We start from the raw sequence: 19,987 nt of genomic DNA on the forward strand, positions 1-19,987 counted from the left end.
TAAATCATACGAAAATTGACTAAAACATGTGAATCTATTTCCCTAAAAAAAAGAGGTGACTTGATACAGGTCTTTAAGATTCTAAAGGGAATTGACAACATCAAAAGTGCAAAATTTTCATACTGAATGAGAATCAGACAAGATATAAAGGTCTCAATCTGTCAGAAAATAAACATAATTTGGAAGTGGGTAGAATCAATTTCGCTAACCGTGTAGTTAAAATGAATGGAATAAACTTCCTGCAGAGGCAGTGCATGTAGTTCAGTTCGAAGCTTTAAGATTCGTTTAGATAAACACCTAAGCAAGGTGCTGTAACGGCTGTAATTTATTTTATTTTCTGTGTTATTTGTTTATTTGATTGTTATTATTTGTCTGTTTATTATCATTTGATTATTAGGCTACCTATTATTGTTTATATGTCCATTTATTATTTACTGTTTACCTGTTTGTTTAATATTCAACTTTACCTATTTATTCTATTTATTATTATTTATATTGTTATTTTCATTTGTTTATATATCATTATTATAATTTTTTTCCGTCCTATCTAGTTATGAACCAAAAGGCTTTCTGTCGGCACACTCCTACTTTGTAAATCCTTTGAACGCAACAAATAGGCCCCCTAGCAGCTAGGGTAAACACGTTTGGTATTACTCTTGTTCATTTGGGGGGTGGGGTTATTTGTTAGTTCCACATATCATTATAATTAACGAAGCTACTGGCGTGTACGCCACAGGACATGGTAGTAAAATAATAATTATGTCCGTGAATTGTTGTAATTTTGTTTTACATCTATTACAAAATGCACTAATGATGATGATTTGTTTGTGATAACGTCTTTGCAATGGCAGCTACCCATTTGTTTTCTGGTTTATACTAGGTTTTCTTATTCTTTGTTTCCATAATTCTTGTATATATTTGAAATATTTCAGTTCTTCCATCTGATAATCTGGAATTTTAAACAAAAGAATTCCTTGTATTGACGTGTAATTGACATATTAAAGTAATAATTAGAGGGCCATTTATTGTCATCGACAAACAGGTCCTATTACCGAAATTCCCCAACAATATTTGCAACTTTTATGCATCTCGTCGTTAATAATAAACAATATTTCAACTATTTGCTTGCACGTCCTATACCCATTTACTGTGATGTCCACGAAAAATTGTTGTATCGCTACTTTGTGACAAAATACGTAATAATAGCAATTGTTGCTATGAGGACCAAGGTCTAAATATACATATTCTTAGATCTTGATGAGGACTATATTGCGTACCCTCTTCCGCCTCCAGTGGATGTGTTAATTTGTGGAATAAATAGAAATAAACATATTAGGCAGACAACATAGTGAATTTAAGGAAGTAGTTAAATACAGAGGCACGGAAATGGAATCCAACGAGCACAGTACTTATCCTTACAATCCTACACTACAATGAAGCAAGTGCAGTCGAACTATTTGTGAAACTACAAGAAAAGAGTTAATTCTTTAAATCGTACTTAAGTTGGACAAATTAGGCATGGTTTTGATATGAAAGAAGAGAGATCATTTAAAAACAGACTGGTGAAGTAATATGATCCCACTTTAACTAACTAATAGGCAACAGAGATGAAACCCAATAATCAAATCGAAATTGACTTGAACATTCCCGAGCAAGATGAACCTGCAATGGTAAATATTAGTATATACGATAGAAAATGTATAATTTACATGAAAATAAAGTTAATAATTATACCCAACAGAGAATGATGTATTGATCCTTGAAAGGGGGTTAGAAAAATACATTTGAAGATTTTTAGGGGGCCATTGAAGTTAGAATATAGAGTCCGGTGCATGCCTTCTCTCAGCACGGACCGTTTGGCGCAAAAATCACGGGGAATTATTGTCATCGACAGAAGTTGGCTGTCAGACTGGTGAAAAGCTGTTTCGATATTACTTTCTGTTTCCTGCTTGATGGGATGAGTGGAGATGAAGACGTGGGTATAGCCAACTCTACGGTGGCCAAGCTTAGTGCATTGTTCACGTTTGCATTGGGCATTGTCACCGAAGCGTTTGGTGAAGCAAAAGACGTAGCAATTCCCAACCTTTGGGGTAAGAAAGTCATGTTTATTTTCACTTGATTGACATTGAACTCGAGTATATGAATGACGTTAAAATGAAAGAAGACATGATTTTCGTGAGTGATACATGAGATGTGACTGATATTTTGTTTTTCAAAATAATACGTGATGAAGCAATGCATCGTAAGGACTTCATTGACATTGTTACATGTAAGGAAGTTATTTCAAGTTGGCCTTGATTTGTGTATACTTACGTATTTCACTTTACTTCGTTTTTTTCCTGTGATGAGTAAGTAAAAATTTTAAACTGTATTTTATGATATTTTCGCACCTTAAAGACCCTGGTAATACAGCTCCCGAAATAGAAAAAATGTATTTAATTATTAATAGCATAAGGACAGGTAAAGGAACACAAATTTGAAAGGTCACTTAGAAAAGTGACCATAATATTTGGTAAAATTCCAGAATCACACAAGCACAGGTGTTTAACATGAACCTTACATAGCTCAATAGCTCATAACTTAATATAACTTAACCTAATCTAATGTAACCACTCCATAGATGAAATAAATAGATCTTTGAAATGGAAAATGTGTTTGCATGATACTGGAATATAACTTAATTCTAATACTGTAATTAGAAAATTTCTTGAAATGATATACTGTGGAGCTATCTACTTGAAGTTCAACTTGTTCATTCATAGCCTCACTCCATGAGTTGTGATGTGTAATTTAACGAGATGTGATTGAAATTTTTAGAAGGACATGAGGGATCACTATCTGATATTCTGCACTGTTGTAGACTGTCAGTGGTGCTACCAGTCTGAAATATTAGAGGCTTGTGGATAGTAATCAATCTTGTTTATGCTCATAAAAGGGTAAGCTTGTATTATTGTATACAAGGCGTGCAACTATTTTAGATTATAAATACACAAATTAGTGAAACTTGTGATATATACAAGGTTGTAGGATAATCATGGATACTAATTATATATAGTAATCCTCTGTCCAGGTCACTATTTGTCTGAACGGACAATTTATAGTTTCACCCAACCATAGAATTTGATATGTGGCTTATGTGTTTCTGGTGAGAAATGTTGTGGTATGAGTGATGATGTACATCATTTCTGTCGCAAATGTGTACTTTTGAAGTAATTAAGTATTGAAATTATGCACTTATGCGTATATCCCCCAAACGCATAAGTGTGGGAAATCGGGGTTTTTGGGTGGGGAAGACTAATAAATGGATTAATGCGCATTGCAAAACAGGTATAAAATGAACAAAAACACTTAAAAAATATAAAAACATAAAAATCACATTTTAGGGCCGGAGTCCCACCTAACACGAGCGGCCATGTTTGTTTTTCCCAACGATTCGAAAAATGTCTCGCCAGATCAACTACATTTGGCGAAGTCCACTCGAGCCGCGCAAGACTTCCTAACCATAAACTAACGTTACCTCTGTTAGGTTAGGTTAATTTACGGTTACCAACTCTTGCGCGAGCGGCTTCCCTAAATCTAGCTGTTATAGTCACAAATACTTACAATCGTTAGTAAACAAACATGGTGCCGCGTGCAGTACCCGCCAAAATGGGATATTTTTGTTTTTTTGTGTTTCTTTAGTCTTCTTCATTTTATACCTGTTTTGCAACACGCATTACTCCATTTATTAGTCTTCCCCAGCCAAAAACCCCGATTTCCCACACGTGCCCTCACAACGTTCAGGAGATGTACGCATAAGTGCATAACTTCAATACTTAATTACTTCAAAAGTACTCATTTGCGACGGAAATGATGTACACCATCGTTCATATCACATCTCACCAAAAACACATCAGCCACATACAAGGACTACTATTACACAGGACGTGCACACCCAGATCCCTGGGTCTGCCAGCGGAGGCCATTGCTTTCTTTGTTACCTAACATTTTATATTGGACAAATATATCAAAACTAGAAACCTAACATTGTAAATAGGACAAATACATCAACTATTGACTTATTCAATGCAGTATAAGTTAATATAAACTTTTATAGTGAAATAAGAAACTATTTTTAAGGCACTTATGCTTTGAAATGCCAATTTTAGCCAGACTTAACAGGTATTATTGTATGAGGTTAGTGGACACCAGGGTTGGCGATTTTCTTTTTTTCTATTAATCTATTTTTTTTATTTAAATCAGATTTATTTGATTTAAATAGATTTTTTTATAGATTTTAAATATTGTGGGATTGCTATCTGATATGTGATCTGATTGCTAAAGGACATTTTTAGCATATCAATATAAGGAGCAGTGTTACATAGACTTGCCACAAGTATACAAGGAACGGTATAAGCTGTATGTGAGGACGGTATGGTTCACTCGATTCCTCCAAGAGTTTTCTTATCTTGGTGACATTTGCTGCATTGTCTGTCACAACACTTCCAAAATCTTGTTCAGCTTTCTTGATTGAATTTTGTACAAGTTGTAGAAGATATTCAGCAGTGTGATGGTTCCCTGATGTGTCTATTGTGTCAACTTAATAAATCTGACCAGTGGATGTTGTCAGAGTGACACATATTATGGGCTCATTATGGATGTTAGACCACCCATCAATTGAAAGACATACAGTTTCATTATTCAGGTCATTGGCACACTTTTTATATTCCTTTTCATACACAAGATCCAAGTACTTATCAGCAACATCTTTTCTGGATGGAGGAATATAACCTGGCCTCAGGTTCTGAACCATCTTGAAAAACCGAGGATGCTGAACAAGACGAAATGGTGAATTTGTAGCAAATATAATTCTTGCAACTTCTTTGTTGAGATTTTCCTTTTGAGAGGCTGAAGTTTTTATGATAAATCTGTCCAGAGATGTTGATGACTTTCTTTTAGATGAAAATGATTTAGCAGAAGTAGCGCCTGTGGAGGAGTCTGATAGTGACCTTTTTAATGGTGGAGTCAGGTTTGCAGATAATTCAAGTGGACCCGATGATGAAGGGATTGAAACTGTAGTATATTTGCATTTAGTGAAGTTTTTTGTTATTAATTTCTGTAAAAAAAAAATAAGATGTATTTTGATTTACAAAATTCATATATAGTGATCCCTTGTTTTTCACGGTTAATGGGGACCAGAACCCCGCAAAAGGTGAAAAACCGCGAAGTAGGAATTTTTGTGTATGTGGGTACCAGAATGTTTAAAATATGTAAACATATTTGAGACAAAGATTACAACAGTACACTACATGTATTTACTTGAATTATTGATTATAAAACCTTATACAGTAATTAACATTTATTATACAGTAATTAAGGGGATCAGACACACTGATAAAAAAATATCAATTAAAAAAAAAAGTTTTTTTTTATATATATCTACTTGATATTTTTACAGTATAATCAAATTATTATTTTCCATGAGCATTTGAATGACGTATGTCCATCTCTTCATCCATCAGTCCGTATGTCATTGATGACATCACAAATTTTTTCCGATCTTAATACTTTACCTAGACTAACATGCTTTTGCATGTAACATCTGAAATACCATACAAATAGCATGTAATTTCGTTTTTTCCTAAAATCGTAATAGATCAAGATATACATAGGTCATAAAATGCATGACTTGTGACATCGCACCGATAGTGTTTTTTTAAATTCCCTCTAGCAGTATTATTTATCATTTTAATAATTTATCAAAAATTAAATGAGAAAGGCACAACACTTGTGTGTTAGCATGGTAAGTTTTAAGAAAATTTGATTATTTTTTTATACATACATATACCAAGGCTTTTTCCCCCTTACAAGGGGGGTAGCCAAAAAGAAAGGCATAAAATCATTCCCACCCATTCCATCCCTGAATACACTCCACACCCCTCCACCCTCCCTCTCATCTTAGCACCTCCTGAATGACGGGTCATCCCTGCACCTTGTCCACTGCCCTGGGTCAGAAGCAGTGTCGCAAGACACAGCACATCCACAGCAAGGCCGCTTTATTAAATCGGCGACCCCCCCTCTCTGTCCCCCCATTGCATAAAATGAGAGGACGGGGAGAAATCCCTTCGGGCTGCGTCAAATTTTGCTCTCACATACTACCTCACCCCCCATTCCCCCTGCCCATTCCACCTCATGCAATCACAACATCATCCATATACAACCATTCTCCATTCACCCCTTTCTTCTGTCCTCTCCTGTCCTTCCTCAACAGACATTCCCCTCTTCCCCAAAGCCCCCTTCACCCCATCCATCCACCTAGAAAAACCCGCGAAGCACTGAAGCCGGGAAACTTGAAGCGCGAAGTGGCAAGGGAACCCTGTATATATATATATATATTTTTTTTATTATTATTTATGGCAAAGGAGTGCACTTCTAAAAATAATGTAAAATTAGTTTTGTAATGTGGTTCGTTTGAATCTGGTATTGATGTATGTAAATTTCAGCAGCGGTCCTCCTCCCATAAGGGATGTCAAAAATTCATATTCTAAAGTGTGATTCACAGATACAGATACTCACAGCAGTTCTTCTAGAAGAGGGTTACAAAGCCTGTGGCTCCAAATTTACTGGATTACTGTTCTTTCCAAAACACATCCAGTTTTCTTTCAAACCTGTCGGTATTCACTGAGATCGTAACTGATTCAGGGAATCTGTTCCACCTGCCTACCACTTGGCATAGGAATCAATACTACTGCAGATTTAATTTTAACTTGGGCTTGAAGATTTTTCTTGTGTCCCCTTCTTGCACAATCTTCTCGTTTCAAATACTCCATTGCAACATTCACCATTATGCATCCCACTTAAGACCATGAATATTTGGATCATTTCTCATCTTCATTCTCTCTGTGCAAGTGTCATTAGGTCTGGTTTCTTTAGTCTTTCCTCATATGCAAGTTCTTCCATGCCAGGTGTAATTTTTGTGGCTCTTTGCTGTGTTTTCAATGGCTTCAATATCTTTCATAAGGAGTAGGTTCTGTACTTGGTTTGCATATCCAAAATGTCTGACCAGGGCAGTGTACAAGGATTTAAAAAAATTCTCATCCATTGTAATACATGCCCTCCAAATCAGCCCCGCAGTCCTGTTGGATCCCTCCCCCCCCCAAAGAAATTCGAATTTTCATCTATCACCATGCCAGTATCTTTTTCTGTGGATTTTTTTTTAATATATACTTACCCAAGTAGTAGTCCTCATGCATCAGTTCTTCCTATACTAGGATGCCTACAAGCAAAAGTGCATCAGTAATTATTAAACTATCTGGTGATAGACCCATCCTTGACTATGCAGTACAGGTTTGGTCTCCATCTGATAGTATGGATATTGATTCACTAGAATTGGTACAGAGGAGAATAACCAAAAATATACAAGGGCTTAGAAATTTACCATACAAAGACGAGCTTAGGCACCTTAACTTGCACCCTCTGGAAAGACTACAAGTGTGGGGTGATATAATAGAGGTGCTCAAATGGTCAAGGGCTTTAACAATGGTGATACAGGCAAAGTCATCATATTAAGACAACAGTGCAGGACTTGTAGTAATGGATTTAAATTGGACAAGGTTAGGTTTAAGAAGGAAGTAGGCATGAATTGGTTTACTAACAGTGGGGAATGAATGAAATAGACTTGGTAACCTTGTAGTGAGTACATAAACGATTGGTTATTTTAAGAGATTGGACTACTTTAATACCTCTGTTAGATCACCTTGTACTTGTCTTTCCAAAGAGTGTAAGTTAAGTTGCATAAGCCAGTCTTGTAAGTCCTTATATCATTTTGATCATTCTCCTCTACTGTTTCTAGTGAATTAATATCCATTATATAGGACAGACTAAAACTACTACATAGTCAAGACTGGGTCTATTACCAGATATATTTTAATTATTGCCTCTGCATTTTATAACTGTCCTAACAATAAATCTAACTGCCCAGTTAGCTCTACTTGTGATACTGATGCACAGTTTCCTGGATTTAAGGTCAAGACTTCCTAACACTCCTAAGGCCTTTTCACATTCTTTAATATGGCATTAAGCTATACCTGTTGGGGTGTGTAACCCTACATTTAACACACTGCACTTTGAGACATTGAAATCCATTTGCAATTTCTCTGACCATGGGAACAATTTATTAAGATCCTCCAGCAGTATCCCTGACCTAATATGGTGTCCTATTTTAGTGTCCTTGGCAAACTTGCTAGCATTACTATTAATCCCATTGTTGTACAGAAAATGTTATACAGGTGTTGCCCTAAATTGATGTTAGAAAATTAATGCAAACCTAATTTCATCAGCACTGTCTATATCAAAGAATTTGGTCATTATCACTTTGTTTTTATTTTTCATATTTTTTTTTATGCCCCCATTTTCTCTTGTAACATTATTCGTATTAGAATTATTTTTCTCATTTTGTATATATATTTTTATTTGTTTATTTATTTGTATATATATTTTTTATGGCTCACAAATTAATCTGGTTCTTTATGGTGAATGATATAAACCTAATGGTTAAGTATATAAAACCTTAAATGTAATCATATAATAAGCTTGTGTTGTATAACCCCCCTCCCCCAACCCCCACCCTACAAGACTTGGTTCATGTTAGGCTGAGTGAAACTTGTGAAATGTGTCATTGAAGGTGTTACTTGTGACTGTCATAACCCTTCCATGATGGGAATCCACCGCCCCACCCAAGTCTCGGCTGAACAAAATTCTTTGGTGTTCGGCAGAGGATGTGACCACCATAGTGAAGTGGCCAACTCCCAAAGGGAGGGTTAAACTGTTCTAACCTCAAAAGCTTAATGGAATAGTGTGTAGAAATTGTTCTGCATAACACAAGTTAATTTTGTTCAGCTAAGGGTCACCTTGAAGGACATTGGATGGGAATTTGTATGGGATATTTATAGTATTTTTAGTTTTGAGTAATAAGCATTAGTGTTGATCAGTTTTCTGAAATTGTGTTCTCAATAATTCCTTGTACTTTATTTAACACCTTAGCCCAAAAGCAATAAAGGCTTTCACGTATATTATTATCCACTTCTGAAAACAAAAAATCATAACAGTCTAGAAAAAGCACACATAATCCCCATCTTACAAACTGGACAATCAAACTCGAACATGACCTACTACCCATACCACACAGTACATCTTCACAAAAACGTATTCACACCCATATTACTAAACAAGCTCTTCAAGACAAGCTACCAAACTATATTTAACCTCCCCCCCCCCCAAAGTCCCAGAGGAAAAAACGCCTCAAGAAAAGTAAAAACCACATTGGCCTGATTTCATTCAGGACATCATCCAGCTCCAAGAGAATATCAACACATAGTTCTAGCCACAAGATCAAACTGCCTAGATACAACCACTGTACAGAAGACACTCGGTACCTCATTATGTACTGCCCCATACTAATAATCCCAAGAAAATAACACAATATTTCTTACCTGAGTGACCTGTGGGCCTGCCTGGTGGCCATTGCCAGTTACCTGGGAGCTGTGAGTCTCGTACAATAGGGACCTGGGGCAACAGATTAATTGATTGATCTGTTTTGAAGGACCAGTGCTCGCTGATACTCATTGTTGGTCCCTTTTGCATTATATATGATTTTGATGAAGGTGGGCAAAAATTGGTTGATCATATAAATAATGAATAATACATGTACCAAAAGGCCCCTTACATCTTACGAGTGTGGCCCTGCCTTGACCTATCCTACTTCCATCCAAAACCCAGTTGCTGAAGTTTCACAGGAAAACCACAGCCCCATGACAAATGTCATTGATCCTCATGCCCTCCCATATTCCCTGGAAAGAAATGTTGGAAGATTCTGTGTTGTTAATGCGGAACCATTCTTACATTACTGACTTGTAGTAGGAGGAGGAGGGAATTAGTCACCAGCTCTCGGCTCTCCTAGTGAGGGTGTTCATGGGTTTTGAAAGCAAAGAGACTATTCTCTCGGACCTCCATCTCGCAGGTACATGTACCTGTCTTTGGTCCCTGGAGTAAATAAAATGAAAAGGAGAATCTTTATATCACAAACCTGTTGTATATATTTTGTATTTCTGAATTTCAAATGAACTGTATATACACACATAATGAAGTTAACCAGTGATTCAAGCTTAGGAAATAAAACAGTAATGATTCTATTCATAGGCAAGGGGGATTGTTTACAAGGGTGTCCAGTGGGAGATGTAGATTTGAATCTTGTATAAGATGGTGCACTAAAGTTGGAAGAAACCAGGTAGCAGAAGGGTGGTAAGCTCTTATGTCTGAGGTATTCCTTCTTATCAGGGTTCTTGTGTCATATTTTCCTGTAGTTCTGCTTTGGGGATGGTAGACTATTGGTTTATTCCCCATAGTAGATATATGAGAATGAAATTGCTTTTATGACAAGATTTCAAATGTATATGTATATACAAAATGTTAATGTGAATAAATGAGAATAAATGCAGGAGTACCTGTTGATTTCTTGTGCTTCTTAAAGGCTAACATTGTATAATTGAAAATTCTTGTTAGCTCAATGTGACTGTTGATTACTTTTGTCAACTGGGAATGTAATAAATGTGGATGGTTATGACCAGACTCAAAGATTGTCCATGTCTTGCAAAAGCACGAGATTCTCATCCTTATTGTAGTTCTGATTGTAGAAGAAATATGTTTGTGTCCTAGTGCACCAACAATTTGTGTGTATGTACATTTGTAAAGATGTACATTTTATGAATTTATCAAATGTGACTGCCTGTTGCAGAATTTTTGGTGACAAAGTGGCAAGGTATATTGTGGTGGTTGGGTGCGACTACTATTCAAACTCAAGTCCTCCAAGCGTTTATCTTCATCCTTATTGTCAACTTAACCCTAATCCGAATCTCATGGTCTGTGTACTCCTGCCGTATTACTACAACACTTTCGTCAAGTGAGCCATGATCCTTTTATTTTAGTTCTTTACTTTCTCCTTTATTTTTTAAGTTTTATAAGTCACATAGCCACCTTAGTTACTTTTAGTGTCACCAATGTTATTGTTTCTTATTTATCTTCTCCATTTGAAGTCGTTTGTTGTATGTCATTGTAGAATGATTTAGAGAACACCTATGGTAGTGTATATCATGATAAGTAAAAATGTAAACGGTCATTGGTAACCAAAATCAGAATTGTTCAGTAGACAGATTATCATTGTAGGTGTGTTTGTATCACAGAGAGAAGTGGTTTGTGGAATATGATATCTTGCATTTGTTGATTTTTTATTTATTGTTCATTAACCTTTAGAAATGAATTATCTTTTATTCTGATTTACAGATAGTTTGTTGCGTGTAGAAGAAGTTCTGAAGAAAAGCACCTCGCTTAAACTTACTAAGGAGACGACACCTCGCATATAGATCCCTAAGGCATTCTTGGTAACTTTACATTTCTAATCATTTCAAAACATCTCTCTCCCATTTAAAAGGGGAGGTGGCATAGTCAAGCTATACACCCACCCTTCACCCATCCCATACCCCTCCAGCACACCCAAGTTGGTCCTTCTATCTCTGCTCCTTGTGAGATGAAAGGTCATCCTTGTTCATCACCCACTTGGGCATAGTAAGTAAAAGTAGTAAGGATTAAAGATGGCCAATCCACAATGAGTAGCTTCTATGGTGAAAAGACACTGTTACACATGGGGGTAACCTCAGAAAGACAGCAATTAGTTTATCAATAAGACTGTCAATGTACAGTCCTCTGATGCAATAAGTTAAATATACAGACAGTAATGAATTATCTTGGTAAGAATTTAGAATATTAACCATGATTGTATTTTTTTTTTTTTTTTTCTATAAACGTGTTACAAATTGTAACTATATAAATGCATTACAGGAACTTCAATTTGTAAAGAACTGGTGAAATGGATGCTATCAAGAAGTTCTTTGAGAAGAAGAAAGCTGATACCAAGTTTAAGGTTGCTGGGGAAGGTCGAAGGTAAAGACATTTGTTTTGTAATGTACACGGATGTTCTGTGCTAGAAGTTAAGTTCAGTCACAAATCGGTCATTCAGTCTGTTGCCCCAGGTCTCTCTTGCAGGAGACCCATGATTCCCAGGTAACCAGCAGTAGCTGCCGGGTGGGCCCATAGGTCACTCGGGAAAAAGAAATTGTATTATTTTGTAGGGATTGTTGGTTTGGTGTTTGCTGTATGGTGGTCGCACCTGTGGCAGTTTGATTCAGTGACATTGGTACTGTTTGCCTATGATTTCCATCTGCTGCTTTATAAGAATGATTTATGGCTTCTGTGAATGGATATTTTATAGGTGTGATTTTAATACATAAAGATACTGTATGTACCAAAAAGTCCTCTCCCTCTTATAAGGAGGGTTGATATAGCCAGGGCATACCACCCATACAAATCCCATTTGTTTTCCCCTTTGATATTAGCTTTTTGTGGATGAATGTTCATCCCTATACTCCACCCACTGCTCAAGTCCAAAGCAATCCAGCAAGATGCATCTCACCACAGCTGATCTCAACAGTCGAAGTTAGTTTATCCACGCACACTTGGCAAGGGGGGAAGTGCTGAGGTGATTTGGACGCTGGAGGGAATTAGTGATGAGAGATTGGTGGGGGAGATGTGGAAGACCGAGGTGAGGGGGGGGGGGATATGGGGGATGACTGAGGATGAGATGGATGGATGGGTTAGGGGACCATCAAGCATGTGGGTGTGATGGGGGTGGAGGGTGGCTGTGTATAGATGGTGCTTTGATGCAGGAAAAGGAGGGTTGGGGTTGGGAAGGTTACGTGTGTGTAATATTTTGATGCAGCCCAAAGAGATTTATCCCTGTCTTCTCTTTTTATGCATGATGGGATGGAGAGTTGGGGTTGTTGATTGAGTGGGGTGGCCTTACTGTGGATGTGGTGCATCCTGCTGCATTGCTTCTGACCCAGGGCAGTGGGTGGGATGCAGAGATGACCCATCATCCATGAGGAACTCCCTTCAACCCATTTGTTCACATCATTCTCAGTCTTCCCTTCAAGTATGAATAGTGATGGGGAGTGTGGTAGCTAAATAAGGTAGAGCACTGGAGGCAAGAATCCCAATGAATGATAGTTTTGAGGTTTAGTCAATAGGTAATGGCAGTAAGGACACGTTTTCTTAAATGCTAAGATAGTGACAAGGGCATTTATGTCCAACAAACATACAGTAGATAACATTCTCCCACCCACCCACCCCACCAAAAAGAAAAAGAAAATCTTTCTTGCTGCTTTCATCTGTGTCTTGCTGCATTGCTTCTGACCCAAGGCAGTGGGCGGGAGGAGGAGCTCAGATCACATATAGGAAAGGGTGGTGGTTAGGAGCCTTTTGACTTGGCTACCTCTCTTGTAAAGGGAAAGAACCCTTGATATATATATATATTTATATATATATATATATATATATATATATATATACGAGTATATGTACATACATATACCAAGGCTTTTTCCCCCTTACAAGGGAGGTAGCCAAAAAGGAAAAAGCATAAAATCATTCCCACCCATTCCATACCTGAATACAATCCACACCCCTCCACCCTCCCTCTTATCTTAGCACCTCCTGGATGACAGGTCATCCCTGCACCTTGTCCACTGCCCTGGGTCAGAAGCAGTGTCGCAAGACACAGCACATCCACAGCAAAGCCGCTTCATTAAATCGGCGACCCCCCCTCTCCGTCCCCCCATTGCAGAAAAGGAGAAGATGGGGAGAAATCCCTTCAGGCTGTGTCAAATTTTGCTCACACATACTACCTCACCCCCCATCCCCCTGCCCATTCCACCTCATGCATCACAACATCATCCATATACAACCATTCTCCATTCACCCGTCTTCTGTCCTCTCCCGTCCTTCCTCAACAGACATTCCCCTCTTCCCCAAAGCCCCCTTCACCCCATCCATCCACCTCATCCTAGGACGTCCCCTCATGTTCACTCCCTCCACATCTGCCTTCCATACCTATTTTACTAGTCTTTCTTCACTCATTCTTTCCATGTGTCCAAACCATCCAAATACTCTTTCATCAACCCTATCTCCCAACTCCCTTTCCACCCCTGTTCTCCTCCTCACCTCCTCATATATGATATGTACTATATCATATGTATATGTATAGTACACATAATCACAAGACCTGGAGTTATTACTCTTATTTATGGTGATCTGCCAACATTACAAAAGTATGTTTTACATGTCAGATTAGAAAGTTCCAGTCATGCTATGCAGTCGGGACAGCGGCGCTTCTCGAGTCAAGATAGACACCATCGGCAGGATCCTTCCTATGAGGCACGCAGGGCAGGAGCCGCAGCTTTGGCAAGAGTTGAAAGCAGTAAACCAACTGAAGTCAATTGGTGAGTGGAATAAACAAAATGGCCAGAAGATTCTAACAAGTAGTTTTACTATGGTACTTTGTGTGCTTAGTTGATGAGTGGTATTACATATATACACACTGTACATTAATTTGTTCATACACTCAGAGCACAATGGTGCAGTGGACTGTTCTCAACTGCTAACCCAGCAACCTGAGTTTGAGTCCTGCCCATGGCTGAAAATTTCAGCATCACTGCACTTTGAGTCAGCACTACAACTGGTAGGCAAGGAATTGAAGGTGTGTGTGAGGACATAGCATTACCCAAAGATGGCCATATATGAGCTCTGAGCTCTTGCCCAGGAGGTAATAGCTGGCAATCACGAATCCATCGTGTGATGACCGTGGTGAATCCCATACATTTATCTAAAGTCCATTACCCCTTATAAGAGGGGTGTCAGTCGGAGCATACACCTATCCTTCACCCATCCAACACACATTCAAGACTCGTTTGTGGTCTCGTCTTACCTCCTTGAGGATGAAGGGTATCCCTGTCTTAGCCCACTGCTCAGGTCAGAGGTAGTGTAACAAAGCACAGCATTTACAAAAAAAGACCCAACAACTGAATCTTGTTTACCCCCATTGCTTAATTATGGTGGGAGGAAACCACCTTCAATTGTCTGGCCCTACTGTGGAAATAATGTCTTGCTGTATTGCCTGACCCAGTTAAGATAGAAGGGACGACAAATTGGTTGGGATGGGTGTAATGTTACACATACCAAGACAGGAAGTAATTATCAGTACCTGCTTGTGATTGTCCTGAAAGATGGAGCTTGGAGCTGCCCATTTTCAAAACCTGTTAATCCTCTCAACTCCATCAGGAGATGCAGATCTGAGGGGTTGACACTACATTTCCTGACTGACCATAAGGTCTATAGACTTCAACTGTATTTCTTGCACTTTTTCACACATTGAGAGCTAATGACCGGCAAGTGGTTCCCTCCATACTACTTCCAGCTGGTGACATGGAAATAGTCCCACACGAATACAACACAGACAATAGTCCAAGTCTCTTCCTAGAGGACCATTCCACTGATGAAACTGAAGTAAATCATTATTCTTGTACTAAAAGTCCTTCTTTTCCTGCTTCCAAAGAGGATGGACAAGTTGAAGTATACACTCCCCACACCCATCCAAGAACCCATTTGTTGCCCTTCCTATTCTAGTACCTCATGGATGAAGGGTGACAATGCACCAAGAGGCAGCACTTGCACAACAGTTTCCAAAAGCTGTAGCTGGTTACCACTTCATTGTATGGTGATTCACACATGCACAATGGAGGCAAGAATGGAAAATAAAGTTCAGTGCTATAAATGCAAAGTACTGAAAATGGGCAATATCGGCAAAAGGCCATTCTTAAACTGTTCCTAGGGAAGTTCCATTACAAAGGCAAAAGAGGAGAAAGACTTGGGAGTGTTGTCACCAGACAGATGTATCAGTAGAATTATGGGAGAGATATACAGAATATTGCAGAAGATTAAAATGGCATTACACTTTATGGTTGCAGAGATAATGAAAAAATTCATCAAAAGCCTGAAACATCCAAGACAGGAATATTTGTCAGTAGTATGGTCACCACACAGAGTGGAGGATATAAGCAAGATTGAGAAAATACAAAGGGCAGCAATCAAACAGGTCCCCAGCCTGACAAACCATACGAGGAAAGACTAAAAGTACTGGGTCTGCCAACTTTGAAAGATGGAAAAGAAAAAGGTGATGTGATTACGGTATTCAGGTCACTGAAGGGGGTGGATTGTATTGACAGAAAAGATCTCCTGATTAATGATGGGAGGGATTTAAGAGGTCATGGAAGTGAATTAAGAAAGACCACATGTCGAAAGGATGTGAAGAAATAGTTTTCCATATAGATGCATAAATATGGGAAATAGCTTAGTTGATATAGCCCTAGCTCAAACAATACAAGAGTTCAAATCTAAATATAATTGGAACTACATGAATTTGAGTCTGTGTTAGAAAATAGATTAGGAGACAGGACCCATTGAACATTGCTCCTTTCCTATACACTACAATTAGGTAGATACATGCACAAACACACCTAACTGCTTACCTACTTCATCCACTCAAGAAATCAAGAAAGCAAATGAGAATATCACTTTGAGTTACAGCGTTTCCTCAGAGTTGGGTTAGTCATTCATTGTTAACTGTCAAATTTGTTTCCTCAGCCCTACATGTCTAGATGTTGATGGACATCCTTGTTCTTTAGGTCTCTACAGGCCATTAAAGCCAAGGCGAGGCGGCAACTGGAAGCAGAACAGAAAGCCTTGGCTCAGTTAAAGCTTGGAGACACTCCCGAAGATGGTGGAGCGGGTGAAAGGCAACCTACGACAGTGACTCAAGATGCTGCACCAATGCTTGCTGTCCGAGAAGTGTACTTCAGTTGTCCTCTCATTGGTCAGTTGTATATATTTAACATTTGTAGGCTGAGAACAACCACTCTGTTAGAAAATGTATGCCAGAACAAAAGTTATTAAAGGTGTCATGAGGTCTTTGTCATTGTTGCATCTGATTTTTATTACCGGAAACTGTAATCACACAAAGAAAGGAGTAACAGAGCAGTGTGGGTTTAGGAAAGGGAAAGATTGCATAGTATGAAATATGAAAAGTTTTTGGCAAAGGGTAAGAATGGGATTACGTTGATTTGGAGAAGCCATACAACAAAGTTGACGAGTGTAAGGGAATATGTTGCAGATGTATGAGTTAGGGGGAAGTCTGGTAGAGGTTATAAAAATATTAAAGTAATGGAACTTGTAGGGGTCAGGAAAGATGTTATTTGCCAAATAGTGAGGTGAAGGGAGTTGATGGTAAACAGTGTTTAACCCCTTCCATACGGTGCCGCACACGTAGGCGTCATGGGGAGCGAGTGTATTCGCGAGGCTGCCATATCGGCGTCTTGATTATATTTATTGTAGTCGCCCCTCCATAATGACATTCTTTCTAATTCTTTTGTAATCGCATTTTCTATGGTTATAAAAATTCACGGGTGAAGAGAGAACGATCGATATGAGCGGTGACTATATTTTATGATGCGAGTATTATTACAACACGTCGTACGGCTGGCATTGGCTGCTGCCACCGAGATCTAAGTCCATGACGCCTACGTGTCGGCACCGTATGGAAGGGGTTAAGAAGAGACAAGTATGTGTGGGAAAGGGTAGTGGATGGGAGGATGGTTGATCAGGAATTAATGGACTATGTAGTGTAGGGGTGGCTATACTAGTAAGTGAAGAGATAGGTAAACGGGTAGTGGAGTGGAAGGAGGTTTCTTCAAGGCTAATGTGGATGAAGGTGAAACTGGGAAAGGAGATGTGGGTTTTTGTAAGTGCATATGGGCCTGGTAGTGAGAAGAGTGTAGAAGAAAGGGAGGCTTTTTGGATAGATTTGAATGAGTGCATAGAGGGATTAGGGAGGAACATCAATGTAGTAGTATTGGGAGACCTTAATGCTATGGTAGAAAACGAACCAATTGATGGAGTGGTTGGGAAATGTGGAGTTCCAGGAAAGAATTGTAGTGGAGAGTTGCTGGTGGAGATGCGTCTAGAAAGAGAGCTGATGATAGCCAATACAGTGTTTCAGAAGAAAGTCAAGCATAAGTACACATGGGGAAGGGTGGTAGAGCGTTATTGGACTATGTAGTGGTAGATAAGAATAGAATAGGAAGAGTAAAGGATGTACATAATCTAAGGGGAGAGAGTAGGGAATATCAGATAATTTTTTGGTGGATGGGAAGTTGAGAGTGGAGGATAGATGGAGAAAGAGGAAAAGGACAAAAGATAGGGAGATGCTTAGAGTGAACTCTTTAAATGGAAAGGAAAAGGAGTAAAGAAGCTGAGAGAGGAGTGGGAGGGAGTGAAGGATAGAGTAGAGCTAGTAGTGGAGGAGGAATGGGGATGTTTCAAAGAGGGAGTCACAAAGTATGCAAAGATGGTGTGTGGAACAAGAAGGAAGGTAGTGAATGGTGGGATGAGGAAACAAAGAAGGTTGTAGAAGAGAAGAAGTGAGCTTTCACAGATTGGTTACAAAATAGGACAAGGGAGTCATATGAGAGGTACAAAGAAAAGAGAAGAAAAGTAAAGCACAAGGTAAAGGAGGCAAAGAGGAGAGCAGATGTGAAATGGAGTAAGAGTATGATGGAAAATTTTGAAAGTAATAAAAAGATGTTTTGGAAAGGAATTAAGAGAGGAAGAAGAGGTGAAACAAGTAGAGAAGGAAAGGTAAAAGGTGCAGATGGAGAGATGATAATGGAAGAGAAGGCAGTAAGAGGAAGATGGGCTGAGTATCTTAGGGAGTTGCTAAATGTGAAGGAGGATAGGGAGGAAAAGATAGATGCAATGGGAAGTGCTAAGAAAATAACAAAATGACCGTGATGAGTGAGAAAAATGGAGGAGAAATAAGGAAGGATAAAGTGAAGGCAGTTGTTATGATGACAGCAGGTAAGGCACCTGGTCTGGATAGATGGGATGCAGAATGTCTAAAAAAAAAAAAAAAAGGTACAGTGATGGTGGACTGGCTGGTGAGGTTATTTATTGTTTGTTGGAGAGAGGGTATAGTGCTGAAGAACAGGAGTGGTGCCTGTATAGACTTTACAAGGGAAAAGGTGACAAGCGTGAGTGTAGTAGTTTCAGAGGGATTAGCTTGTTAAGTGTAGTTGGGAAGGCTTATGGGAGGATCTTGATTGAGAGGATTAGAAGAGGAACAGAGGGAATAATTGGTGAGGAACAGTGTGGATTTAGGACAGGTAGAGGTTGCGTAGATCAAATTTTTGTGGTAAGACAGATGTGTGAGAAAGCTATAGGAAAAGGTAAGGATGTTTTTTGGGCTTTTATGGATCTGGAAAAGACTTATGACAGGGTAGACAGGAAGGCACTGTGGGAGGTTTTGCAGATATATAGGATAGGAAGAAAGCTTCTCGGAGCTGTTAAGAGTTTTTACGAGAGTAGTAGAGCATGTGTCAGGATTAGAAATAGAGAGAGTGAGTGGTTCGAGGTAAAGGTAGGACTTCATCAGGGATGTGTGATGTCACCCTGGCTGTTCAACTTAGACATGGGTGGGGTGGTGCAAGAGGTAAATGCAAGTGTGGTGGGTCAGGGATTAGAGATGGTTAAAGAAAATGGAGAAAAGTGGGCTGTTGTTTGAAGCCGACATTGCGTTTGTAGCAGGATCAGAGGAGGGATTGAGGAAGTTGGTGACAGAGTTTGGGAGAGTGTGTAAAAGAAGAAAGTTGAAGGTAAATGTAAGGTGATGAGGTGTACAAGGGGTGAAAGTGGCAGCAGACTGGAAGTGAGCATTAAGGCAGAGTGACTGGAGGAAGTGGATAGTTTTAGATACTTGGGTGCGAATGTGTCAGGAAAGGGTGGAGTGGAGGTAGAATGTAGATTGAGAGAAGCGAGTAAATGCCTTGGTGGATTAAAAAGTGTAATGAGGAATAGATATTTGGGGATGGATGCTAAGAGGAGATTGTATGAAGAAATGATTGTGCCAACAGCACTGTATGGGGCAGAAACATGGAACATAAGAGAGGAGTTTGAATGTGTTTTAGATGAAGTGTCCGAGACGTATGATGGGGGTTACTAGGCTAGATAGAAT

The 19,987-nt window shown here is 38.9% G+C and overlaps 1 protein-coding gene across 4 annotated transcripts in view; it reads left to right on the forward strand.

Annotated features, from left to right (window-relative positions):
• The first annotated feature begins 1,845 nt into the window (after nt 1-1,845).
• LOC143036849 (UBX domain-containing protein 6-like) overlaps nt 1,846-19,987 on the forward strand; it is a 30,117-nt gene continuing 11,975 nt past the window's right edge. Inside the window, exons 1-6 of one of the 4 annotated variants that reach the window (XM_076204696.1) lie at nt 1,846-2,090; nt 10,772-10,936; nt 11,317-11,414; nt 11,872-11,973; nt 14,214-14,366; nt 16,608-16,795. In XM_076204696.1, coding sequence (XP_076060811.1) covers nt 11,900-11,973; nt 14,214-14,366; nt 16,608-16,795 — 415 coding nt within the window. In that variant the 5' untranslated portion in view covers nt 1,846-2,090; nt 10,772-10,936; nt 11,317-11,414; nt 11,872-11,899. Of the gene's footprint in view, nt 2,091-2,249; nt 2,270-10,771; nt 10,937-11,316; nt 11,415-11,871; nt 11,974-14,213; nt 14,367-16,607; nt 16,796-19,987 lie in introns of those variants that run through there. The other 3 variants (XM_076204697.1, XM_076204698.1, XM_076204699.1) reach the window with 3 other exon arrangements.

This window comes from Oratosquilla oratoria, chromosome 21 (genome assembly GCF_046742065.1).
Source record: "Oratosquilla oratoria isolate Oo_2021 chromosome 21, ASM4674206v1, whole genome shotgun sequence".
In the NCBI taxonomy this organism is placed as follows: domain Eukaryota; kingdom Metazoa; phylum Arthropoda; class Malacostraca; order Stomatopoda; family Squillidae; genus Oratosquilla; species Oratosquilla oratoria.